This window comes from Vulpes lagopus, chromosome 10 (genome assembly GCF_018345385.1).
Source record: "Vulpes lagopus strain Blue_001 chromosome 10, ASM1834538v1, whole genome shotgun sequence".
NCBI classification, from domain to species: Eukaryota; Metazoa; Chordata; class Mammalia; order Carnivora; family Canidae; genus Vulpes; species Vulpes lagopus.
In genome coordinates, this window is record NC_054833.1 from 88,860,641 (window position 1) to 88,888,533 (window position 27,893).

The window sequence follows — 27,893 nt, forward strand, 5'->3', positions numbered from 1 at the left end:
TCTGTTCTTTCTTTCTTTCTTTTTTTTTTAAGATTTTATTTATTGATTGATCAGAGACACACACAGAGAGGCAGAGACATAGGCAGAGGGAAAAGCAAGCTTCTCGAAGGGAGCCTGATGCAGGACTCAATCCCAGGACCCCAGGATCACGACCTGAGCCAAAGGCAGACGCTCAACCACTGAGCCAACCAGGTGCCCTATTACTCCATTCTTTAGAGTCTAAATCCACTTTTCAATGGCTCAAAGTTTAATTTAGCTTGGTGGGTCCCTACATCCTTCCTTGTCATAGACTGAATATTGCCCCCTGCCCCAAATGACCATGTCCTATTCCCTGGAACCTGTAAATGTCACAAGAGACTTGCAAGCGTTATTAAGGATCTTGAGATGCGGAGACTATCCTAGGTTTTTGAGGTGGGTCCTAAATGCAATCTTAAGAATCCTCATAAGCGGGAAACAAGTAGATCCAAGGAGAAAATAAGAGGTGTGATGGCTGAAATGAGATTGGAAGGATTTTAGGAGGGAGGCCAGTGGCTACAGAAGCTCGAAAAGGCGAGGGAATGGATCTTCTCCTCAGAGCCTTCATGAATTTGCATGTCATCCTTGCTCAGGGGCCATGCTAATCTTCTCTGTATCGGTCCAATTTTAGTATATGTGCTGCCGAAGTGAGCACTCCCTCAGAGCCTCCAGAAAGAACCAGCCCTGGCAACACCCTGACTGGAGCCCGGATTTTGGATTTCTCACCTCCAGATCTGTAGGAGAAAAAGTTTATGTTGTTATCAGCACCAAGTTTATGGCAGTTTGTTACAGCAGCAATAGGAAACTGATACAATCTACTTACATAACCATCGGCTTGGGTAAGGGAAGTCAGGACTCAGTATAGATTTGTAATTGCTTCCTGACTGGTTTCAGGGTGGAGCTGAAAGACACGTACCTGTCCTACAGAAGTAAGTTGGGGTGGAGGACATAAAAGAGATATAAGCAAGACTGTGGCCTGCTCTAAGAAGTAGAAGTTCCAGCCAGCAGGGGCAAATAGGACAACCAATTCCAACAGCAGGTCCTATGGTGAGTTTTCACAGATGAGGGGCTCAGAATGTTGATGGTAGACTGGGCTATAAATGTTGTTAGGAATTTGGTTCTGGTTTTGCTAATACCTAAACTAATAACAGAGAAGAGAATTTCCACAAGAGTTTTGGTGTGGGTGTTTTTTTGATGTGGGTTACTGGAAGAAGGGTAGATATGATGGAGGAACTTGCCTGCTGGTGGACGCTCTAAATGCTGAATTCTAGGTAAATGGGTGAGACTGGAGATACCCCACAAGGCTGAGTATCTTCCCAGGGAGGCTGGTGAGAGAAAACATCGGCATCCGCACTGATTGCAGGTGGACATGGCAGGATATTCTGCAAGCAGAGTATTTAATATGACAATTTAGTTATGTTAATGATTCCCTTATATGGACATAGCTGAAAGTCAGAAAGGAAATAAAAAATTTTAGGGTAGTCAAAAAAGATATTTCAAGGCTGCCTGGATGGCTCAGTTGGAGCGTACAACTCTTGACCTGGGGTTGTGAGTTCAAGTGCCATGTTAGGTGTAGAGCTTACTTAAAAAATAAATAAAATAAAATAAAATGAAATAAAATAAAAATTAAAAAAAGAAGTTTCAGGGTTCACCTATTTTGGTTTTAGTACTGCCCGAGGGCCCTGAGCTCAACTCTATCCATTCTTCTAGTGCATGTAATTCTAAGATGTGTAGTCATCTGATTTCTGGCCAGATTTAAAAAAAACAAAAAAGTAATTAAGAGGCCAAGAGATGAGGGCAGGCTAACAGACAACCCCAAGAGGAAACAGCAGACTGTGTGAGCAATGTTAACTGTCAAAAATAAACATATATACACTGTTACTTCCAGATGCTCTTGCTGCCACCCCTGCTCCAGCCTCACAATCAGCATACAGTCCACCCGCTAAAGGCAAAGCAAAGGGGCTACCAGACCTTGCTACAGCACCAATCTCATTTCTGTCCTGATTGGTCTTGCCCTGCCTTATGGATATTAATAATTAGAATATCACTCAGGAATAGCAGTGTATATTGCTTTAATAATTAAGCTAGCTAATTTCCACCCCCCTCAATATCTAAGAAATAAAAAAACATGATAGCTAGGGATTGTTTCATGTAGGGAGAACAGTCTTACGTAGTTGTGGGTGCAGCGGGCATTCATAGATGACAGTGCAGGATAGTTGATTTTCATATCAGTGAGCCTCAGTCATTAAGAAAAGCTGAATTACATTTAGCTTAATGTATTTAAGAGAATAGGCATGAGTGTGATACATTTTAGAAGTATTAATCCAAAATAGACTGTGTGTAGGTACTTCTATAGAATTGAGCCTTTAACCATCTAGAAAGTTCACTTGTCCAGAATGACTCATTCTTCAGGATTCCAGATCTAGTGCTCCTGAATGAAACAAAATGATGGCCCTGTCTGTATTACTGCAACCAGAATGTGTATATTCTTGCGTAGCCAGATCCATTCTTCTATGTTAGTCTTATGCAAACCTGAGCATTGGCTCACCGGGCTGACCACCCCTCCCTGCTCACCTGGGCTGACCACCCACCCCTCCCTGCTCACGTGGGTTGATGGTGCTTCCCTGTTTACCTGGGCTGACTGCACATCCTTGCCTCTTTCTTTTCTTTGCCTTGGTGGGTCTCCGTCACGGAGCTGCGGTGACACTGAGGAAGAACAAAGCTCCCTTCTCATTTTTGACATGATGTTATGATTAAAATGGCATACTTGTCAGCTCATCTCAGACAGTCACTCAAGCCATAGGCCTAGAAAAACAGGAGTTTAGAATATGACACAGCCTTGATGAGCCGGAGATGTGGTTGGATGATAGCGGAAATGAGTTCAGAGTCGAATGTAACACACTAACAAAGGAAAATGAAACAAAAACCGAACCAAAACAAGCAACTGTGCTTCACAAATACAAGAAGGAGGAAACTCATGTTCAAAGTTAATGGAAAATTTTATGGTTGAAGAAGATGGTGAGTTAGAAAGTAGGCAACGAAAGGGACCCTGCCTGACTCTGTCCTTTATGTGACTGGAGCCTGCCACGCAGGAGAGGGAAGGACCCTCTTTCTCTAGTAAGGCGCCCTCATGGGCAGGTGGGTCCTGGCTGGTCCAATCACTTGGTTAACTCAGTTTCTCACTCTAACCGCCTGTTGACCACATTACCCAGCTGCACAGATTGCCAGCCTGGTACTCACCTGAGCCAAGGATTCCGAGAAACCAGAGCAAGGCAGATTGATGGATAATGTGCTGCGGAATGGCTCCATGGTGAGGGTGCTAAAATTGCAGACTCACAGAAGCGACCATGTGCTTACTGTGAGGACTCTGTGGGACATTGAAAGTGCCACGGCCCTCTGGGCTTCCCCAAGCCTCAGCGCAGGACAGGGGAACCGGTAGGAAATGGGGCCATGGGTAGTAGCAGACACTCTCCAATTCCCCGAGCAGCGGCCAGGGACTCCTGCTCCTGGAGCCCTCCTTTCTCTGAGCATGGGTCCTGTCTCCTCACACTGCCCCGGCCCCCTCCTCCCTCCCTCTCCCTGCAGGCCACCTCTACCCCTCACTCAGCACCCCCTTCTCCTGCTCCCCTGCTCAGCTCCGCGCCCCCAGTTGCCATCAGGCCATGACACCAGGCTCCCTCTGCATGCCCTCCTTCCCTGAATACCACTTCAGATTCCCAAGAAAAAATGCTCAGACGCCTCGGTTTGTGTTTCCCTGCCTGCTGGATGTTGGGGGTCCCCAGCCCGGTCTGTTGGAAGGTCCCTGGCCGTCCTTGCTGTCCTCAGCAGAGGAGGGGTCTCAGGGGATCTAGGAGGGGGCCCTCTCGCAGGGCCAGGGCCCAGCAGGCAGGGCAGGACGCGCTTGGCAGAGGCCAGAGAGTGGGCTTCTGATTTCTGAAAATGTGAAGGAACGTTCCAGGAGGAGAACGAGTCCTTTGTTTTTACCTCTGGCTCCCTCCGGAACAGGCTGAACATGGCTTTTCTTTACAAAGGGAGGGATCTGAATGGGCAATACTGCCATTTGCACAAGTTCTGAGTACTGCACACATGTGTATGGTGGGATCCCCAGGAGAGAGGTACTGTTGTGAAAGCCTACTCAAGGTGGGGACACTGAGGCAGAGAATAGTGTGTGAGTAACTTGCTCTGGATCACACACAGCTCATCAGTGTAGGGCAGGGACCTGAACCCTGGCAGTCTGGCTTCAGAACCCTGCTTCACCAGGACTCCAGTATCCCCGGACTGATGCTGGGAGAAGGGCACGACGAGCTCGATAGCGGGGGTTAATGCTGCTTTCCAGAACAGTCCTCTGTGTCTGGCCAGTGCTGCAAGGGCCCTGCGGGGACACGGCCTGCCCGGTGCCTTTGCCCTCTCTGAAGAGCATGGGAACCGCTGGCCTGTCAGCAGGTATAAACTCAAAAATTTCTCCCTCGGCTAGCTTCAAGGACTGTTTACCCAAGTAGACAGGGGAGGATTAGGCACTGCCCTGCTGCAACCCGTCTGGGTGTGACCAAGCGCACTGCAGCTGTCACAACGAATGCATCTTGTGGGGACACAGGATGCCTGCACTAGCTCCATGGCCCCGAGCCATGCACTGGGATGTGTTTCTCAAGCTGGGCCTCCAGGGCCTTCGGTTGATTCAAGAGTGAGGATGAGAGCACAAGGGCCGGGCACCTACCTGTGTGGCTCAGTGGTTGAGCATCTGCCTTTGGCTCAGGGCATGACCCCCGGGGTCCTGGGATCGAGTCCTGCACTGGGCTCCCCATAGGGAGCCTGCTTCTCCCTCTGCCTAGGTCTCTGCCTCTCTCTCTCTATCCATGTCTCTCATGAATAAATAAATATTAAAAAGAAAAAAGGGTACAAGGGCCTCCAGATGGGACCCTCTGGTCCATGTGCAAACACGGTGAGGGGGTGGCCAGGCCATTCCCGAGGCAGCCCAGGTGTGCAGTGGTAGCCTGCATGGGTTGCTCACACGGGCAGGAAATACCACGCAGGATCTGGCGAGGGTTTCCGGGCCCCGGGACGGCCCTCACTCATGCCCCGAGCCCCACTGCCAGGAACGAGGGCATAGGGAGTGTCATTGTCCCAGGAAATCCTCCCCATCCTGCTCCTCTCTGCCTCAGGCCTTTTCCCTCTCCTGGGGCCACTCGGGCACAAAGGGCGCAGTGTGTGGCCCTTGCAGTGAGTTTTCATAAGCTGGCACGTGGATCAGCCCAAACCGTGGGCTTACCAGACACGGCGATGACGCCAGCGGGGATCGGGCAAGTGCGCGCCACCTGGCCCTGTCACCCCAGTCACAAGGACCATTGTGGGAAGGTGTTATTGTTTTAGTGGGTGCAGCTGAGGGTGGTAAGCGAGACTTGGTAAATTGTTATTTACAGTTTCTGAGCTTTTAAAAGAAGAGCAGCCCCAGCATCAGCCTGATTGCAGACCCGCGACACCATGAGGGCTCTGGCGCTGCTGCTGGCTCTGCCCCTCCTGGGGGCCCGGGCCCAGCACGGTTCCCTGTGGACCTACTCAGGTAAGCCCGGCCCAGGGCTGCGAGCTTCCTCGTCGCCCTCACCCCTGCTGGCGCTGCTCTCCGCGGCTGCCGAAAGCACCGAACCCTGATCAGGACAAGAGGAGTTCCCAGACCCCCGCTTCGCCTGCAGGGTTTTTGTTTTGTTTTGCTTTAGAACCTTTCCTGGCCACGGAGCTGGTTGCAGAGCCCACCCGCCTCTTCTGACCGCGAAGCCCTCTGCTTTCTCGGGCTCTGCACGCGGAGAAGGAGGTGGTCAGAGGGCGCCCTGCGACCTCACAGAGGCTGGGCGGGCTTGTGAGAGCTCTCTTCTTGGAGTGGGAGTTTTACCCAGAGCATCCCGACCTGCCAAGAACACAGCATCTTTGCACGGCTTCCCCTGCACCCGCCCTATAGCCACGGTCCTGGGGAGACCCAAATCTGCACACCTGGACACGGGGCACCCCTCCCACAGGGCAGTGAAGAGAGCTCCTGCCCCTGGCCCTCTTTTGCTGCGCTGCACCAAGGGATGGGGCTCTGCGGGACACTCAGGGCTGCTGGAGGACCCACTGTCCCCATGGCGCACCCCCCCCACCCCCCGGCTTCGGACACAAGACAAACCGGACATTCAGGGTGGATGTCTGTCCTGTGAAGTCAAGGGCAACAGAATTAGGGACATGCTGGGAGGCTCAGAAAGGCCAGCTGCAGAGGGCAGGACGACCAACTCTGACCAACCTCTCCACTCTGGAGCAGAGGGGCCCACACATGGCCAGTGCATGGAGGCCCAGGGCTTCTGCTTCCTGTGGCTCGTTGGTACCAGGGGTGCTTCGGTAGGGTGAGCAAGAGAGGGAATTCCAACAGGCAGGTCTTGCCCTGCCCAGGCTCGGCCCAGCCCCTGAGACCATGGGCCCTCTGAAGAGTCATCAAGGGCCTGGGAACACTCGGGGCGGCTACTTCAAATGCCTTTCAGGAATACTCAAGAAACCCGCAACACCGCCAGGGACACAGGCCAAAGCCTTTTTGATCCACATGGGGCGTGTGCTTGTGGCCTCTGGCCTTGATCCTGGCATCCCACCTCCAGGAAAGAATTGTTTAAATATTGGTGTGTAGCATCAAAGAAGAGCAGAGAAATAAGAAATGGACTTCTCTGTTAATTGCCAAACCGAGAGCTGCGAGGGCCCCCAATACAAATACCTCCCTTAAAATAAGCCCTGGGGTGGCCACACAGCTGCCCCCTAATGGAGAGGTGAGCTTGGATCCCCAACTGTGAATGGGTGGGTGTGAGCAGGACCCACAGCCCATTACAATGGCTAGCTTTCCTCCTTCCCTCCCTAGAAGTGTTACCCACCTTAAAGAAATACATTTCCTCACTTTGATTTTTTTTTTTCAACTAATCACTTTGGTCATCTTTCCCTTTTGTCCTGAATCCATAGGCGTAGGCACCTAGGTGGTCTTGACCATCCTTGGACCCAACGAAAGGGGCTGGAGCAAGGAGATAGGGGGACAGTCCTGTATTGGTGGAGGGGACTGCATTGTTGTTGGGGGAGGGTAAGGTAAATGGTCCCATTAGGAGGAAATGGGTACAGGACCCCTGAGGATAACACAGCAATACCAAACTGTGGGCGCCTTCCTGTGCATTTATCAGCATATTTCCATTCCAGGGGAAAACTAAAGCTATATATTAAAGATCTTGTTTCCAAACACTGACTCTCCTCTCAGGGGCCAGTGACAGCAACAGGGGAGATGGGAATCCAGGTCAAAGTCCCTGAGATGCTAGGTTCCACGGAACTGACTTCGACACCGCCCCCCCTTCTGCCATGAGCTGAGCTCTGAACTCTGACCCCTTGGCTCTCTCGCAGAGGGGGCACTGGACCAAGTGCACTGGCCAAGGGAGTACCCCACCTGCGGGGGGACGAGACAGTCACCCGTTGACCTGCAGAGGAGAAAGGTTCAGTACAACCCCTCCCTGAAGGCTCTGAAGCTGACCGGCTACAGGATCCAGGTGGGCGAGTTCCCCATGATCAACAACGGCCACACAGGTAAGGGCAGGCGGCAGGCTGCTGTCCAGGGGTGCTCAGCAGCAGGGACGGGTGCCAGATGTCAGGATAGCACACAGGACATGTAGAGTGCAGACTGGGAGCTAGAGGCCCAGGTTGGAGGTCACACCCTCTGTCCCAAGCTGCAGGCAGGGCCTCTGTCTTTGGCCTCAATTCCCAGCTGGCTCCATCCTTTCGAGTTAACCTCTCCCCAGGCTCACTCTGACCCAGTCACTGGGAAATCCAGCTGCAGAGGCAGTGCTGCCAAAACCACTGACCTGCCTGCGTGTTCTGTGGATCAATGCCCTGGGCTGATTTTCCCTATTTTCTGTACTGAGTCTGATTGGCTCCAAACGCCTAATAAGCAGGCCCCATATTTCTTGAAGGTGATTTTTGTTTCTTAAGATTTTATTTATTTATTCATGAGAGACACAGAGAAAGAGGCAGAGACATAGGCAGAGGGAGAAGCAGATTCCCTGCGGGGAGCCCGATGGGGGACTCCATCCCGGGACCCTAGGATCACAACCTGAGCTGAAGGCAGACGCTCAGCCGCTGAGCCATACAAGTACCCCTTTCTCAAAGGTTTTAAAAAGAAGCTCTTGAGATCTTGAATTGAGTTCTCTTTGGGAGGTTGGACAGGAAAAGGCTGGCCTGGGTCTTGGGGACTTCTGCTTCGGGAAGCCTGGACTGGAACAACTGTAAAATCAGTGCTTTCTGGTTACTGAGCATACTTTTGATTTTCCATGTGGGCCTATTCCTTCTGAGCCCCATGATATCCCCTGCTCCTGGCAGAAAGCATTGTTTGCGGGGGAGGCCAGGGGCCCTGGAGGCCAAAGAACTTAAGGTCATGAGGTCTCTAGTGACTGAGCCAGACCCAGGCCCCGGATGTCTGATTCTTCGACCGTGTTCTCCTGGGACCCCTCCCCATCCCACTTCCACCTGGGCTGGACCAACTCACCTCCTACCCCCATGGGTGCATGGGGGTCACAGAACTTAGTTCTCCTATTTGTACAAGTGAGAAGATAAAACCAGTTGCCCTTGGTGGGGCTGGCAGGCACAGGAGGGAAGAGATCTGTAAAAAGCCTCAGGCACATGTGGTCTGGGTCACTGAACTCCACAAATAATTCATGAAAGCCTCATTTTATCATTAATGGCAAGCTCCAATTTCCAAAGTTACTCTCTGAAGCTTCCAGCAGGTTGGCAGGTTGGAGCTCCCCCTGTTCTGCTTGCCTTTGATGAAGAGAGGCCAAAGGTGGCAGTTGAAGGCAGGGGAGAAGTGTGGTTGACCCCCCCAGGACAGTCAGCCTGAAACGGCAAAGGATTGAAAACCCCCCACTGGTAACAGGGGCTGTTTGTGTTGCGTGCCTGCTGTGTAGGGCTTCATGCTGAGGTCCCTGGTGGTGTTAGGAAGATCCCAACTTCCTGGGGTGGGGGCGGGCGGGGGGGGGGGGGTGCTTGCAGCAGCTCCTTTTTCCCAGTTTGGAGAGGACCCTGGATCTTCCTCCTATGGGCTGGCTATACTGGGCTCTCTGGATGCTGGAAGACTGTAGGATCCCCAATCTACCCCACATCATATCCAATGTATTGGAAAGCAGTCACAGCCCTCATTACTTATGTTTTTTGATGTAAAGTGTTTTGAAAGATTTTTATTTTTTTTATTTATTTATTTTTTAATTTTATTTATTTATGATAGTCACAGAGAGATAGAGAGAGAGGCAGAGACACAGGCAGAGGGAGAAGCAGGCTCCATGCACCGGGAGCCCGACGTGGGATTCGATCCCGGGTCTCCAGGATTGCGCCCTGGGCCAAAGGCAGGCGCCAAACCGCTGCGCCACCCAGGGATCCCTTGAAAGATTTTTAGAACTCTTTACAATTGGCTTTTCATTGTTAGCAAGCTCTGAGCTTCAAGCATTCTACTGAGGGAAAAAAAAAACCCATCCTAACCAACAAGTTTTCAAATTAATAACATTTGATGAGTAAGCTCAACAATGAAATTGATGTGATGTAATTAAACACTTATTAATCTTGATTTTGCAGGGTTATTTTTAGATCTTGGAACCTAAGATATATATATTTACATATATATACATATTTTATATACATATACATATTTTAATAGACTATATACATATTTTTAATAGACTTCATTTTTTAGGGCGGTTTTAGGTTCATAGCAAAAATAAATAGAAAGTGCAGATTTCTCATACACCTTCTGCTCCCACTTACATTGTCCCCCCATTATCAATATCACTCAACAGAATGGTATATATTTTTTAAATATTTTATTTATTTATTTAAAGAGTGAGCAGGGAGAGGGGCAGAGAGCAAGGGAGAAAGAATTTCTTTCTTTTATTTAAAGATTTTATTTATTCATGAGACACACAGAGAGAGGCAGAGACACAGGCAGAGGGAGAAGCAGGCTCCATGCAAGGAGCCCAGTGTGGGACTCGATCCCAGGACTCTGGGATCATGCCCTGGGTCAAAGGCAGGCACTAAACCACCACCAGGGATCCCCCCTGGAGAAAGAATTTCAAGCAGATTCTGTGCTAAGCACAGAGCCCAACACAGGGCTCTATCAAACAACCCTGACATCATGACCTGAGCCAAAAATAAGAGCTAGTTGCTTAACTGACTGAGCCACCCAGGAACCCCCGGAATGGTACTTTTTTTTTTTTTTTTTTACGCAGGATGAACCTACCTTGACGCAACATAATCACTAAAAGTCCACAATTTGCCCTAGGCGTCACTCTTGGTGTTAGACATTCTACGGGTTTGAGCAAATGTAGAATGACATATTATCAGTACAGCATCATTCAGAGTATTTTCACGGTCCTAATTTTCCTCTGTGCTCTGGCATTTCATCTCTTCCCCTGATGCCGCCCTGGCAGCCACCGATCCTTTTGCTGTCTCCATGGTTTTGACTTTTCCAGAATGTCACAGGGTTGGAATCGAAGAGTATGCAGCCTTTTCAGAGTGGTTTCATTCATTTGGTAACACATTTAAGTTTCCTCCATATCTTTTCGTGGCTTGATAGCTCATTTCTTTTTAGCATTGAATAATATTCCATTGTTTGGATAGACCACAGTTTATCCACTCACCTACTGAACGACATCTTGGCTGTCATTCAGTTCATAATTGAGCAAGTATAAATAAAGCTGTCATAAACATTTATGTGCAAATTTTTGTGTGGACCTGTTTTCAGCTCCACTGGGTAAAGACCAAGGAGCATGATTACTGAGTTGTATGGTAAGAATATGTTCAGTTTTGTCTTCCAAAGGGGCCATACCATGTTGTGTTCCCACCAGCAGTGAGTCTGTTCCTGCTGTTCCCCAATTTGGTGTTGTCACTGTCCTGGATTTTGGCTGTTCTGACAGGTTTGCTGTAGTATCTTATTGTTGTTAATTTTGTATTTCTCTGGCGACATACAATGTGATCTCTCTTTTCAGATGCTTATTTGCCATCTGTATATCTTTGGTGAGGTGTCTGCTAAGGCCTCTGGTCCATGTTTTATTTTATTTTATTTTATTTTATTTTTTTAAAGATTTTATTTATTTATTCAGAGAGAGAGAGAGAGGCAGAGACACAGGCAGAGGGAGAATCAGGCTCCATGCAGGGAGCCTGACACCGGATTCGATCCTGGGTCTCCAGGATCACACCCCGGGCAGCAGGCGGCGCTAAACTGCTGCGCTACTGGGGCTGCCCTCTGGTCCATTTTTTAATCAGTTGACTGTTTTCTTATTGTTGAGTGTTAAGGTTTCTTTCTATATTTTGGGTTGGAGTCCTTTATCAGATGTGTCTTTTGCAAATATTTTCTCCTAGTCTGAGGCTTATCTTCTAAGTCTCCTAATAGTGTCTTTCACAGAATAGAACTTTTCATTGTAATGGAATCTAGCTCATCAGTTATTTATCTCATGAATCCCGTCTTTGGTGTTGTGTCTAAAAAAAGGCACCACTCCACCCATGGTCATCTAGGTTTTCTCTTATGTTATATTCTAGGAATTTTATAGCTTTGTATCTTACATTGATGTCTGAGGCCCACTTTGAGTTAATTTTCAGGACGAGTATAAGTTCTGTGTCTAGATTCATTTCTCTGCATGTGGATGTCCAGTTGTTCTAGCGCCATTTGTTGAAAGACTCCATTGTATTATTGTCTTTGCTCCTCTGCCAGAAATCAGTTGAGTATATTCATGTAGGTCTATTTCTGGCCACTCTATTCTGTTCCATCGATCTATTTGTCTATTCTTTTGCTGAAACTACATTGTATTGATCATTGTCACTCAATAATAAGTCTTCAAGCCAAGTAGTATGAATCCTCCAGCCTTGTTCTTTGTCATTATTTCATTGGCTACTCTGGGTCTTTTGCTTCTCCATGTAAGCTTTAGAATCAGTTTGTTGATATCCACAAAATAACTTGCCAGAATTTTGATTGCATTGAATCTACAGATCAAGTTGAGAAGATCTGACACCTTTACAGTATCAACTCTTTCTACCCAGGAGCACAGAATATCTCTCCCTTTATTTATTCATTGATTTCTTTCATCAGAATTTTGAACTTTCTTCATGTTGATCTTGTACACACTTTGTTACATTTGTACATAAGCATTTAATTTAGGGGGAGTGCTGATATAAATGGTATTGTGCTTTTAATTTCAAATTCTACTTTATATTTACACTTTTATGTGGCCCATTTTTTATTCTTAGAGTCAACTGGTATAAAATTATATTTCAGTAAAAAGAAATCGAAAGCACATTTGGATATTGAGTCAAACTTAAATTGTTACAGAAGTTTCTAAAGCTTATTCTCAATTTCCCTATTTAGTTGTGGACTTGTAACAGTTGGTGGACCAGTACTCATTGATAAATATATATTTATTTTTTTATCCACCCAAAATATATATTCGTAGACTCCCAAAGAGTTTAGAGACCTGAGACATTGGACCTCCAGTGTCCAGTGGGAGAAATAGCACTGTTCTCTTAATAGGTACTATCAGCCACTCTGTTTGTTAGGCTCCTTGAAAGGACAGACGATCTCTCGTTCATCCTTCTATCTCCGTGCCTGGCACAGAGCCTGACACAGATCAGATGCACTTGAGGGGAAAAGACTTACATGGGAGAAGATAAATCCCACAAGTAGGTGCCCATGAATGATGTAGGGTTCTCAGCAGGTTTTGATCTCTGGCAGCTACAGGAGCAAGGCTAGTTTTGTCTTTAAAACAAACAGGGGTGCCTGGTGGTTCAGCGGTTGAGCCTTTGGCTCAGGCCACGATCCGGGATCCTGGAATCAAATCCTGCATCACACTCCCTGTGGGAGCCTTCTGCCTATGTCTCTGCCTCATGAATAAATAAATAAAATAAAATAAAAAAAATAAAACAAGCAAAAAAACACCCAAAGCCCTTTTCATTCTGAAATAGTTTTAGACTAGAAAAATTACAAAAATAGTACAGAATTCCCATCTACCCTTCTCTTACTTCCCTTAGTATTAACATCCTAACCTTACTACCTTGATACAACATGATCAACTACTTCATGGACCCCCGTGAATTCCATCATGTTCCCATAGATGTCCTCTCTCTGGTCTGAGACCTAATCCAGGACCCCACAATCCATGTGGCTCTCCTTCTCCTTAGTCTCCTCCAACTGGAGTCAGTTTCTCAGTGTTTCCTTGACCTTCACAACCTTGCTGTCATGTCTTGAGCACAGAATATGCTCAGATCCCGTGGATTTCCTGGCCTGATAAGAACATGGTTAAATTAGTTTCAAACAAAGAGGAGCAACTTCTGCTGAAAGTTAAATCAATTTTCAGAATCTGGGAGGTTAAGCAAGTTCATTTTGGGGGACAAGTATTTGGCCTCACATTTTCAAAGGCACAACAACATGCCCTGAAGCGCTGCCACTTTTTCAATCCAGCCTGTGCCATCCTGTCGATAAAACTTGAGCAAAACACTTGGTCTGCAGGAAATTGTGTTTTGGGGAAACATACTGTCAGGAGTTTTGTCATTGCTCGTGCGGAGCTAGCTGTCCAACCAAGAGTCTCTGGCCTGGTGCTCCACTTTTCACTCTCTTGGCACAGATGACTGGGCACATCTTCTTTTAAAGGCTTTTCCTTTGTTTGTTTGTGTGTTTTTTTTTTTTTTTTTTCATGTGAGCATTGATTTGGAAGCTGGATGCATTTTAAGCACTAAATACAAAGCTCCTGCTCTGCTAAAGAGCATGTTAAAATCTTTGGGGCCAGATTCCTGCTTTACAGCATGAACTTAATCACAGCTCCCTGCTGCTTTCGACACAATGGAAGGGAAGAAAGGGACATTATTGATAGATATCGAATACCTAATACTTACTCTTTAAGAAAATCTACTTGTTGGGCGCCTGGGTGGCTCAGTGGTTGAGCGTCTGCCTTCAGCTCAGGTCGTGATCCTGGGGTCCTGGGATTGAGTCCCACATCAAGCTCCCTGCAGGGAGCCTGCTTCTCCCTCTGCCTGTGTTTCTGCCTCTCTCTGTGTCTCTCATGAATAAATAAATAATATCTTAAAAAAAAAAAAGAAAGAAAACCCACTTGTTTATAACCATCTTTGATGACTTTAAGTAGAATGACCTGGCTAGCAGAATAAATGCTACCTGTTCCTGTCTGAGTCCTAAATTATGTATCTCCTCCTAGATATTTTCCTTAGTCACTCTCTACTGTCACTGTCCCATGTCTCTCTTTTGTCTGGTTCATTGCAAAATGCAGAGGTGTCTCCAAGGCCTGAGCCAGTGAAGTGAACAACTGCAGCTAGGTGACCAGAGTGACCTCCCTGGGGAAGTCTGTAGGGCATGGGGCAGGAGGAAGTGGGAAGAGTGGCTTGTTGTCCCTTTGGCAAGAACCCAACACTTGAATGCATTCATTGATAACCAGATCATGTTAAACCCCAGGCCAGGAGTTCATGTGTTTCCTGAATGCTGTAGAATTTGGTCTCTTGTCTTTTGAAGACAAGTGGAGGCCTGTAATGGTGGCATCCTGCCCCTGCCATGCCCCATTCTTGGCCTCATCTGCCCTCCCCACTCCCGTGACCTGTGTGCCTATGAGCAAGTCTTTCCTTTCCACCTCCCCAGGCTGACTTCCTTGTCCACAAAATAGAAGTGCTGAAGCCTTACAGGGATGCTCCCTTCTATGGAGTGGGTAGGTTATCAGTTGGGCTATTTCTAAAAGGCTATCCAGGATGACTGCGTTAAACACTTTATCTTGGTCTCATAAGCAGTACCCTGGAGTAAAAGTCATCAAACTAGTCCCAAGAGGGCCTCCTTCCTGTTCCCTACACTGTGGGCAAATTATGAAATTGGCCAGAAGTGGAGAGTAGAATTCTGTTGTCCACACCCACTGGCCAAATCTGTTAGGGCATCCTCCTTCCCCAGGGCTGGCAAGCTGGCCCTGCCACTCATGGTCTTGCCCATGACCTCCCATTCTGGGTAGGAAGGTGTGTGCCCTGCAAGGGGTGCCTGCCCAGCCCAGCTCACCCACGGCCTGATCTCCCATCCTGCCCTATGTGCCAGTCACCTCCTCCCCGTGGGCACCCGTGCTTATGGAGTTCTAAGCCAGTGTAGTCCTGGCTGGCCCCATACAGAGCTGTCTGGTCAATGGACCTAAGCCGTCCATATGCGTCTGCAGTGCTTGCAGTCCTTGCTCGTCTTCTCCTCCAGTGCAGATCAGCTTGCCCCCGACCATGCGCATGACGGCCTCTGATGGCACCGAGTACATAGCTCAACAGATGCACTTCCACTGGGGTGGCGCGTCCTCAGAGATCAGCGGCTCGGAGCACACCATCGATGGGATCAGATTTGTGGCTGAGGTACTTTGAGGACCCCAGCCAGGTCCTCTTTTCTTCAAACCCTACAGTCTCTTTCCTTATCAAAAAAGCCAAAAAACACTGCAATGGTAACAGTCAAGTCACCCCAAGGTTGATTTTTTTTTCATTCATTCACAACTATGTATTGGTCCCTGCTATGTGCCGGGGGTTCAAGCAGGGTCTCCCCTCTCACAGAACGCACAGCAACCAGGAGTTTACAGCCCATAGAATGGGGAAAGCCCTCTCTGGTTTAAGCTGAATTTCTATATGTTAGATTTGCAGGGTTCTCTCCTGCAGAGGTCTATCCTTAGGGTGGCCACAGTTTACAGTGTCCTCCAGGGCAACGTGACTCATGCCACACCTGTGAGACCTCAGGAGAACCCAGTGTCCTCATATGATGAGCCCTGCAGACATTGCCAGCTTGTCTACCTAGAGGGAGGTGGGGTCAGGGAAAAGCACTTAAATTACCATCCCAGGATCCCACTCATGCTCTTTCCATTCTTGGGAGAACTTTCTGGTCTTGATAGATCTCATACCCAGATGGAAGGCAGTCAGAGTTGTTTAGGAGGGATAGGCTGAGGCCTTGGGTGGAGCATCTTTCTCTTCACTCTTCCCTGAAAATCCGAAGCTTTTGAAGTCCAAATGTACTGCTATTGTTTTATCTTTCTTGCTCCCACAGATTCACATCGTTCACTACAATTCTAAATACAAGAGCTACGATATAGCCCAACATGAACCGGATGGTTTGGCTGTGCTGGCAGCCCTTGTTAAGGTAGGCTGAAACTATACATGTGAAGTCACAGACTGGTGTCCGAGGTATTAAATGTAGACAAAGGGTCTTCCTTCCTCTCCCCCCTCATCTGTTTCTGAGCTCACCATTCTTGAAAACAGACTCGGTGAAACCCTTGCTCATAGTCACTGTGTTCCTTCTGTGATACCAATCTTGGGGACCTTGGATAAGTTGGACAACCGACCTAAAAGAGCTAGGATCACAGCACGGTTGACCAAACATAAACCAGTCTGAGGGGTGGGGGAAGTCAGCAACCTGCCAGATGAAGGCAACACCTCTGCTTTTCTCAGAGAGTCTGGAGGGTAGAAGTTGCGGCAAGGTGGCAAGACGTGGTCAGTGAATTCAATTTCCTTCAAACAAGTGTTAAGTTGGATAAAATTGCCAAAAACAACCATATCCCTGCTCTGGAAATGGAACAAAGGCAGACAAATGGAGGCTTTTATTTGCGAAAGGTGGCTAGAATTTTGAGTAAGAACAATGGGGCTCTTCCTATCCCCACCCTCTAGTTTGGTCAGCAAGGTAGTTTTACTAGGGCAGGCTGGGCAGGAAAACCAGTAGTTTCACTGCCTGGGGGTGGGGGGTGCACTTGATCTGGAGTGTGAGTTGAAAACCAGTACCCCAGACACTATCAGTACAAGTGGCAAGCTTGACACAAAAGGCTGAAAACAGAGGGAAAATTTACAGCTCTGATAATCTGAGGCTGCAATCCTACCTGAGGAGAGTGTTAAGTGGCAGACCAATCAGAAATTTAATGAGAGATCCTGCAAATGAGAGACCCGCAGAAGGGCTGTGTAAGCTTCCCAAGATGGCCTGATGGAAAGGAAAAGCTGTGGCTGACCTGGTAACTGGCCGGACTCTGAATGTGCTTCTCAACTCATACAGACCCATCAGGGGAGGGTGCAAATCTTATGGACTCCTGGGGTTGAGCACAACCTCTCCTGAAATCATTGACTGATCACAAAGCTATGCTGCCCTACATGGTTCCTAGAATCCCCTCGGAATCCAAGCTAAAAATAAGATTTAAGAACAGAGCAGAGACATCAGCTTGTGTACATGGCTGGGGGAACACATCTTGCAGGTGAAAGAGAGGCAAATTACTAAACAGATACACAAACAAACAAACAAAACTCTCAGGACAATTTCCAAAAAGTCAGAACTCATATTTACTAACGTATATTATCTAAGATGTCAAGTTTTCAAAAAAAGTTGGGCATGCAAAGAAATAGAAAAATATGATCCATCTTTAGGAGAAAAAAAATACAGTCAACAGATAATGACTCTGGGTGGACTCTGTGATTTAGCAGACAGAGCTTTCAAACAACTATCATAAACATGATAGTTTATGATACATGATAATTAATGTTCAAGGAATTGAAAAGAAACTGTTGTGTTCAAAGAATTAGAGGAAAATATAATGACAATGACTCAAAAAAAAAGGAAATCTCAATAGAGAAACAGAAATTATAAAAATGCACCAAATGGAAAGTCTAAAGTTGAAAAGTTTAACAAATAAAATGAAAACTTCAAACATGGTCTCAAAGTAGATACAAGGCAGCAGAAAAATGAGTCAGTATATTTGGAGACAGATCAAAGCAACTATTCAATCTGAGTAAAAAGAAAAATGAACAAAGCCTTAGAGACACATGGGAATAAGATCACACAGCCCAACATAAGCGTAATGGGAGTCTTGGAGAGGAGAAAGAGAAAGTGATAGAAAAAATACTGAAGAATCAATGGCCCCAGATTTCCCAAATTTGATGCAAAAAATAATTTACTAACCCATGAAACTGAACAAAGCACATGTCTGATCAGAGTCAAAGTCAAACTGTTGACATCAACAAGAGAAAAAGAATTTTTCTTTTTCTCATAGGGACCAACTTCTCATTAGATACAAGTCATCAGACTGTGACCAACTTCTCATTAGATACAAGTCATCAGACTGTGGAATGACTGTCCATCAGGGATCCTTTATCTGACTAAACACCCTTCAACAATGAGGTGAAACAAAGGCATTCCCAGATAAAGAAAAACTGAGATAATTGCTAACAGATCTGTCTTACAAGAAATATTACAGCAAATCCTTCTGGCTGAAAGGAAATGACATTAGACAGTGACTCAAATGCACAGAAAGAAATGAAGAATGCTGGAAATCGTAAATATAGAAGACTATATACATAGATTTTTGTTTTGTCTTCAAAAAAAAACATAAGGTTCTTTAAAGCAATCATTAAACCACTTATTGTTGGGTTTACAATACACGTGGATATGATATCAATGACAAAAGTAGGAAAAAAGGCAGGAAAGAAGTACAGCCTAGCTTGGAGCAAAGTTGCTCTATTTTATTGGAATTAAGTTAGTATTAACATGACGTGGGTTGTGACAAGTTGTATGTTGTGCAGTAGCCCTTCCCTTCTCCTTGGTTTCACATTCTGAAGTTTTGGTCATCTGAGGTCAAGTGCAGTCCAGAAACAGATGTTCCTCCTAGCGATGTACTCCAGTAGCCTAACACTAGGTCCCAGCACCATGTCCTCCCCCTCCTTCATCTTGTCATGTAGGCATTTTATCATCACACATCATCACAGGAAGGGTGAGTGCAGTACAAGATGTTTTGAGAGAGAAAGACCACATTCACATAACTTTTATTGCAGTATCTTGTTATAATTGTTCTATTTTATTATTAGTTATTATTGTTAGCCTCTTACCGTGTCTAATTCATACACTAACTCTTATCACAGGTGTGTATAGGAAACAATGTGGTGTTTTTATGGTTTGGTGCTACCCATGGTTTCAGGCATCCATTGGGGGTATTGGAATGTATTCCCTTTGGATAAGGGGAACTCCTGTAATCGCTGGAGCAACCATTATAACTAAAAATGGTTAAATGGGACGCGAAAAGTATTTGTTTGACCCAAAGGTGGAACAGGAACAAGAAACCACGAGGCACCTAGAAAACAAATAGTGAGTGGTCATAAATCCAAGAAATTGGAATTCATACACAGGGAAAGAATTGGATCAACACCACCACTGTTGGAAAAGAACCATTGAAAATTCACCTTTTTCACCAAAAGCAATTTTTCTGACTTCTAAAAAGTCAATGCTCATATGAAAAAAAAATAGGGACCTGGCAGTGGACAGAGTTGGAGCAGTTTTGCCTTGGACAGATGGCTGTCCTCAGCTCAGTCACGAGTCCTAAGGATAAAGAAGGGAGCGCAGGAGACCAAGCCCCCTCATCACAGTGAGTCCACCCTGTCCACAGTCCCTGGGGCTATCGTAATGGTGACTTTTGGCCATGTCCGGAGGACCTCACCTGTCACCTCTGAGAAAGCTTTCCCTGGAAGCTGCCAAAAGGCTTCAGTCTTGTCTCCCTGGAACAGACTAGTGGGGCCAGGTAGTTGGTGGCCAAGAACAGCCAGGCACAGCAGGGACACCAAACAGCTGGATTAGCGGAGACAGTACCAGATGGAGGTCCCTTTTCCATTCGGTTAACTGCTCTGTGTTTCTCCTACAGGTCGAAGATTATGGTGAGAACACTTACTACAGCAACTTCATTTCTCACTTGAACAACATCAAGTATCCAGGTGAGTAAAGTGCACAGCAGCCGCAGGAGTGTGGGGTGGGAACAGGGGGCCGAGAGGGTGATGTCGGCAGAGAAGGTGGCACACGGGCCCTGCCTGGGGAGTTCCCCACTCCCTGGGCAAGGACTTTTGTTCTAGCAATTCCTGCTGTTGGCTCAGGCTGTGACCCTCTGGGAAACCTGTTCACAAACACCATCTGTGATGCCCACAATTGGAAGCTCTGGAAGGCCGGGTACTACCGCCTGGGGATAGCTTTACTTCAGTGGCTCCAGCAAGTAGTGAGGACCGTGGGCACCAGAGGGAGATGTCCTCCTTAGCTTTAGGCCGAGAAAAGCCTCACGCCTGAAGCTCCTTCTCGCTGGGCCTGGACAGGGCTGCTCTCCCTTTTTCTGTGCCTCCAGGAAGCCGAATTCTTGTCTGAGTGGCTGCCTACCTCTACCACCTGGGACCTGAGCAACAACCACATCCTCTTTGGCTACCTCTCCAGACTCCAGCTCCCTGACTTCAGTTCCCACCCCTCTGGGGAGTGCCTTGACCTCTGACCCATGGGCCTCCTGCTCTCACCCCTGGTCATGCCCCCAGGCTTCCATCTCTCTTTGCCCAGCTGAGACTTTTGGGCCTTCTGCTGACACGCTCTGCATCCCCCTCCCCCCATCCCTCCACGAGCTCACCTGACAAAGCTCCAGACAATTCTCACCTACTCAGAGCCTGAAGCCAAATGGCTGGATGTAGCTGGACAGACACACAGATGTCTGACTGCTGTTATTTTTATTCACGGCTCCAAATATGAACACATATTAGCACTGCCTGGAAATCCTAAAATACCCTCCAGGCATTTGCTTTTCCCCTTTCCAGACTTTTTATTTCACATTCTCTCCTCTCCCTGGAAGCCCCTCTGCCCTGACCCCAGCTTCCCCCCTGGAGCAGATTGGATGCCTTGCTCCCACTTCACCGAGAAGGCTGTCAGATGCTCGCTCATCTTCCTAACCCATGTGCACCTGACTAGCTCCACGTCCCCTCCTGTGTCACAGTGGGTGAGAATCCCTGCTCCTGACCAAGACGACCCCTCCACACCAGCGCCCACCACCCCTCTCTCCTAGCGCCCTTCCTCCTGCCCGCCTCTCTTCTGTCCACATCACCGATTTCTTACTGTTCATCCATCATTCCACTCAGCACACAAATCTGTGCTCTAGTACCTCCTGGTTCAAAACACAAACCAACACGTGTATCTTTTGACCCAGCCACTTCCCCGCTGTCACCCCATCTTCTACCCCATTTGAAGCTCCCTTGAAAATGTTGCATGACGGTCCTTGTCTCTTTCCTCATCCACCCTCGGCTGGCCCTGGGACACCACCATACCTTTCAGATCCCCTGTGTTAGATCGCCTGGCCACTTCTCTTTTCTCTTAATTGACCTGGAAACAAGCATCCACCACACCTGGCTTTCGTTCTGGTCACACTCTGGCTCACCCCCAGCTCTGCTGTCTCTGTTCTTGCTATAATGATGTGGGGCACCAGCTCTGCCTTCCCTGGGGACCTCATTCAGTCTCATGGCCTGGATTGCCCTCTCTGGGCCATGGACTCCAAAAATCTGTATCTGGTCCTCCATGCAGGGACAGTATCAGGCAGGACAAGATGAGGCAAAGCAGACTCAAGAACCAGCTGGCTATTTTCCGGATGGTTAACAAGGCCAGGAGGAGAAACCACAGGCCTGGGGTATAAATGAGGCTTTTCCCTGACTGCGCTGACTTTAGATATTGTTTCTACAAACCAGATACATTTCCTTTTACAATCCGATAAATTCCACTTCTGATCCCTACTGCCTACAGCACTGGCCTCCCTCTCAGCTCTGGATTGCTTTATCCAGCTGCTTACTTGATATCATCCTATGGATCTAAAACTTAATATGAACGTGGCCTAAACATAACTGAGCTCCTTACCACCCTCCCCCCAAGGCTTGTCCTTAAACCGACTTTCTCATCTCAGCAAAGGGCATCATAATGTATTCCATTGTTTAAGCCCCAAATCCCAGAATCACTCTTTTTTAAAAAATTGTTTTTAAGTAGGATCCACCCCCAACATGGGGCTTGAACTCATGACACTGAGATCTAGAGTCTCAAGCTCTACTAGTTGAGCCAGCCAGGCCCCCCTCCCAGGATCATTCTTGATTTTCCTCTTTCCATTATCCCTCACATCCAAACCATCAGCAGGTCTTATTGTTTTTACCTCCCTGCTTTCCACACTCTTGTGTGTAAGCTGAGAAGTAGAATTGCTGGATCATGTGGTAATTCTATGTTTAATTTTTAAAGTAGTGTCATATGGTTTTCCATAGTGGCTGCACTGTGGTTCGGAAATTCTTGATTCACTTAAATATATAACAATGATGAAACCAAACCTATGCACTAGAGCCCTTTAGAAGGTTGTATCTTGAAGTCTTTCCAATAACACTAACATTTAGAATTCTTTTTTTTTAAAATTTTTATTTATTTATGATAGTCACAGAGAGAGAGAGAGAGAGAGAGAGAGAGAGAGGCAGAGACATAGGCAGAGGGAGAAGCAGGCTCCATGCACTGGGAGCCCAACGTGGGATTTGATCTCGGGTCTCCAGGATCACGCCCTGGGCCAAAGGCAGGCGCTAAACCACTGCACCACCCAGGGATCCCTAGAATTCTTTTGCCTATTCATGGGAGTATGTACTACTAGATTCTGATGCCTTGGTTTAGTGAGCCTATTTATGTCTACATAAAACCTGTAACCTCTTTGCCATTAGAAAAATGCAAAGTTCTTAGGGAAAGTGAAATAAAATTCAACTCAACTCTGTATTTTTTGATAGTGTCATGCTGAGTTCAGGGGCTCAGTGTCATGACATGAAAGGAAGAGAGATTCTCTTGATGCACTGCCAGAAGTCTCTGGACATCCTGCAGAAGCCCCTCTCCCCACACCCACACCTGGCTGAGCTTGGTTCCCAGGGTCATGGCAGGATGAGTTCAGGACCGGGTGCCTGGACCCCTGCTTGGTTCTGATTCTGCCTTTCTAATCTCTATCCATTCATTTCTAAGTGAGCCCAAACCAAGGAATTTTGTTCATTCTTTGGGAGATCTTACCAAGAAGCCCCTGGCAGTCATAATTAATTTCTTCCATTTATCATAAAGCGTATCCTCTGCCCAGCAGCTGTGATGATGACAGTTTTGCTCATGAATATGTTCCTATGCGCGAGGTCAAAGGCCAGACTTTATAAGCACACCCCCCTTCATTCTCACGGCAATCCTATTGAACATTACCTTTCACAGATGAGGGAGCAGCCTTTGAGGAGTGAGCACTCAGCCAAGAGGAGGTATCTGAGTGGGTCTCTCCCCATAGTCTTTGCTCTTAACCCCTTCTAGGAAGCAACAAACTGGGGAAATGTTTCTAATGATCAGCTTCTATGTTCTGGTGAATCAGGAGATTCAAACATGAAGCGGCTGTCCTAAGCCTGAGCTGTCCTAAGGAGCAGCAGTGGTCCCTAACATTCCTTTGTCTTTTGTCACCTCTGTTAGGACAAAGCACAGTTCTGAGTGGCCTTGACATTGAAGACATGCTGCCTGAGAACACCCACCACTACTATACCTACCGTGGGTCGCTCACTACTCCTCCCTGTACTGAGAACGTCCATTGGTTTGTGCTGGTACATCATGTCCGGCTCTCCAGCATACAGGTAATACAGCATCACCTCACCAAAGTCTCCCCTTTTGATTGCCTGGGTGACAAGAATATGCCCCTCCATCTCACCTAATGCCAACACCTGGGCTCCCAGGGTGCCTTCCATGCACAGGCTCCTGGGCCTCACCTCTATCACTATGGGTGATCATACTAGTACTATGGCAAAGATGAGTAAATTGAGGCATCAGGGAATCCAAAGAACCACAGCCGATGTAGCAAAAAGACTGGGACCTGACCCCAGTCAGAGGAGAGGGATTGCATGATGAAGACAAATATTTACTGAGCACTGCTTCCACCAGGTACTGTTCTAGTCCCTTGATGGACAGAAGCCCTGTCCTCATGGAGCTTACATTCTAACTTTATAAATGGCTCTATGCAAGGACAGTGTCCTTGCTCTTTACCATGCTAGCACGCCTGCAGCCCGTTGAGGAGAAGAGTTGGGTCAGCCACCTTTTGTTCCCCAGCATAGCAGGGCGCATAATAAACAGTTTGTTGGGTTAATTAAAGGACGAATGTTATTGAGGTTGCAGAAGCAAGGCTGGCATTTCCTTCTGGGTGATGATTTTCTTCAGGAACAAACATATCTTTCTTAAACTTTTCATTTCCCCAATGGAGGAAAAGGTGGAAAGATCCCTATTCAAGGATACACACACACAAATCTGTTTTCTTCTTTCTCTCCTTTCTACTGGTGATCAAATACTCATAGAAAACAATTAGAAGAGATGGTTGAAAGGATGGATGGATGGATGGATGGATGGATGGATGCTCTGCCTGCCACATAGCAGAACTAAGATCTTCTAATACCTGCTTTATCGGGGTTATAAAAATAAACCCAAGCTCTAGTTCAATGGCTAATTGCACTCCTTTAAACCACCCAGTACTCCTTCCCTCCATAATTTACTTCATGTGGCCTGTAGACTTGGAAGCTTGAGAATTCCATATTGGATCACCAGAATAAGACCCTCCACAGTGACTACCGCAGGATCCAGCCCCTGAATGGCAGAGTGGTGGAAACCAACTTTGTGAATCTCCCTAGTCAGGGTAAGATCACCTCTTGTTTATCCTTTGCAATTTTTTGAGTCCTTGTTTTCTTCCTTCTCTGGGTGGACCCATATCTTCTGGCAGTAGTAGGGGAGGGAGAGTCATCTAAAGGACAAGAGCCCAGATGGGCCATTCTGTATAGGGAGTGTGTGGACAGAGGAGATGGCTCATCTTCCCAGTCCAGGCAGTCATGCCAGTGAGTAGAACAGAGACCATAGGAATGGACAGTTACATGATTCATTATCTACTTGGTCTTGGCCAGACACAATAGGAGAAGGGAGAGATGCTCAGCAACATCCTGATGCTCCCATAAAAGTTTAGGCTCAGGGTAACCTCATTAAATACAACTCAGATTATTTCCCTCACACTTTTATGTTGGTCTGTTCAAGCCCATCCCCAACTCCCACACATTCCCTCAAGGTGGGGTTAACTAGAATATTAGATATTAGATATTAGATATAATATTAGATATTAATTTAGAATATTGTTTACTGCTTTTTCTTGGGGATCATGCCCCAGACACCAGGGTGCTGGAAGTACGCATGACCCGTCCAGCCTCCCTGGGGCCCTCTAATGCCCTGGGTCAGGCTTTTTGGCTCACTTCATTGTTGTGGTTGCAAGAATGTAAATGTTGGGGCAGCCCAGGTGGCTCAGCGGTTTAGCGCCACCTTCGGCAGAGGGAGAAGCAGGTTTCTTGCAGGGATCTTGATGTGGATCCCTGGACCTGGGATCATGCTGAGCTGAAGGCAGAGGCTCAACTGCTGAGCCACCCAGGTATCCCTCACCCCAACTTTATATGCATCTTTCAAAACTTTTAAATCTCCGGGCATGCTTCCCCTCCCCACCAACAAAGGCCCATTTGCGATTTTCTTCCCATCTTTCCTTCCTGGTGCATTGATTGTTTTCCCTTGCATTTGTTTGCTTCTCCAACAATATTAACAGAAGAAAAAGGACACCAGTTATAATGATCATTTCCCCATATTATACTATATATGATATTAACTACAAATTCCTTTTCCAAAGGGTGACATCCTCCTAAGCAGGTCCAAATGCTAGCTGGCTAAGCCAAAGGGCACAGAGACCCACTGATCTGCCTCCTTATATTCTAATTTTGCCACGTCCCCATCTTCCCTAATAAGTTACAGTAGGCACATGAAATTGCATAGTTTCTCATATGCTAAATCCGCTCTTTCCACAAGGCAGGAGTGTCGCTCCAATTCACCCTCAGGAGAAAGCTTAGGTGTTTTAGATATCCGCCTCTCTGACCAAGATGCCCCACACTGCAGTTTGCCTATATGTCCATTTAGCTCACCCTTCTGAGACTCACTGTTTAGGATTATTAGGATTATTACTTCAGCTCCTAGTAGATAGTGAGAAGGCTTTGCCCCCCAACCCAGCCAGGGGGCCTGAACAACGGCCTCTCTTTGCTGTTAAGAGAATAGAACTGGGCATCTTCTTGCCCCACCTGCCCTCAGACCCAGACTTCTACATGGCAGCTAGGTTCCCAGTCAGCCTGGTTTGTATCACCCACCCGATGCCTCAGAGTTCCATCGAATTCCACCCCCAATGGCTTAATACTATCAATCAACCCATCAATAAGGAATGACCTGACAAAGGTGATCGGTTACAAAAGCAAGAAAATGGCCAAATATAGATGTCTTGCAATTCATTTATTAGAAAACACCTATGTCTTCTTAAGGTAAGGGCTACTGAGCATCACATGAGAAACCAAGGACCACGAGTAGAACCACCTTTGACATATCAGCCCTTGGACTCTGGCAGCTTACACGCTGAAACTCAGACACAGTGAAGGTGCTTGAAGCCAATGGGATGGGAACATGCAGGCATCCTAAGGAACCTGAAGTCCTTCCCTCCAGTACAGGTGTGGGGAATAGTGTCTGGCTGCCCCACATTCTGTTTTCACGAGGACCACCAAAGTCTTGACCTTCCTGTATTAACTCTTCTTTTTATCGCATATAATCTAGGTTCTGAGTTCCAGTTTTACGTAAATAAGCTCAACAACAAGATTGAATACTTGAGAAGACTTCTCGAAAAGACGAAAGTGGAAAAAAAACTGCACAGACACCAAGCTTGAAGGGAGAGATGTGTAGGAGGAAGAGGTGGCCCTCCCCCAGCTCTGAGAAATCCTACATCGGGATCTCAGCCTTCCCCTAGGCTCCTGTTTAGTTTCTGATTAAGACCATCATCCGTGAGCAGAAGTGAGATGGTTTAAGGGTATGAGAAGGGGTTTGTGAGATGACAATAATGGGAATTGATTGGAATAGAAATTTAAAGGAAATGGAGCCCTGCTTACCTTCCTATCGAATCATGCATGTTCATCTATGTAAATTAAAAGCAGCCCAGACTGTGGGATTTTGGGTGTAATAAAATATCTTTGGGAATTTTTCATTGGAAAATTTCTCTTTTCTATTCCTTTGTACTACTTTGAATTTGTCTTCTTTGCCCTGCCCTCAGGGACACAGGTGATGGGACAGAGATCAAGGTGGGAGGGGCTCCAGTTCAGAAAAAAGGAAAGAGAGTCTGTGTTGGGAGCTTATTAGTGGGGAGGTCTGGAGCCCCGGCCACGCTGTGTGAGCGAAAGGGAAATGAAAGAGCAGGAACATAGGGTGCCAGGAGAGATGGGAAAGAGAGAGGATCTGGAGGGAGGACTGCCCTGCAGATCCTAAATCAGGTGGTGGCTGGGACTCGTCGCTGGAGCCCCATTCAAGTGTCAGTTCTGCTACTGTGTCATGATTGCACACTGTGATAATCACCTTTCAGGCCGTGGCTTGAGGAAATTTTTTAAAAAATATTTTATTTATTTATCCATGAAAGACACACACACAGAGAGGCAGAGACACAGGCAGAGGGAGAAGCAGGCTCCATGCAGAGAGCCTGACGCGGGACTCGATCCTGGTACTCTAGGATCATGCCCTGGGCCTAAGGCAGCTGCTCAACCACTGAGCCACCCAGGCGTCCCTGGCTTGAGGAAATTGATACATGTTCTGCACTGAGGCCCCCTTCTTACCGCTGGTCCCTTGACCCCCCATCTCCGACCTGGCCCCTAACATTCCTCCCGGTTCCTTTGTCTGCCTTTGTTTCATCATCTCTGACTTCATTTACCACTCAGGGCTGTCCTCACTGAAGCCTCATTTCCCCAGTTTAGTGAATCAGAAGCCAAGATGCAGGACAGCCAGCTGACTTGGCCACCATCTCCCGGGTAGAAGACGGTAGAGCCAGGGTCTGAATCCGGGTCTTTTCTATCCATGTTGTGTTAGTTACGTAAAGCTTCCCTTCCATGTGTACAAGCTTTGTAAAGCACCTGCCACGTACCAAGCATGGGGCCGAGGACTGGGGCACAGAGATGGGGCGGGAGGGATAGTT

At 47.2% G+C, this 27,893-nt stretch overlaps 1 protein-coding gene and 1 pseudogene across 1 annotated transcript; one reads left to right on the top strand and one right to left on the bottom strand.

Moving 5' to 3' along the window:
• Positions 1–557: 557 nt before the first annotated feature.
• Positions 558–670, bottom strand: LOC121501129 (annotated as a pseudogene).
• A 371-nt stretch (positions 671–1,041) lies between these two features.
• CA6 (carbonic anhydrase 6) lies at positions 1,042–26,870 on the top strand. The gene is made up of 9 exons (XM_041772516.1): positions 1,042–1,062; positions 5,433–5,572; positions 7,408–7,587; positions 15,260–15,408; positions 16,085–16,177; positions 19,704–19,773; positions 23,306–23,463; positions 24,386–24,509; positions 26,495–26,870. Exons 2-9 carry the CDS (start codon positions 5,494–5,496, stop codon positions 26,602–26,604), a joined length of 963 nt encoding a protein of 320 aa, XP_041628450.1. The 5' UTR covers positions 1,042–1,062; positions 5,433–5,493; the 3' UTR covers positions 26,605–26,870.
• The last annotated feature ends 1,023 nt before the right edge of the window (positions 26,871–27,893 follow it).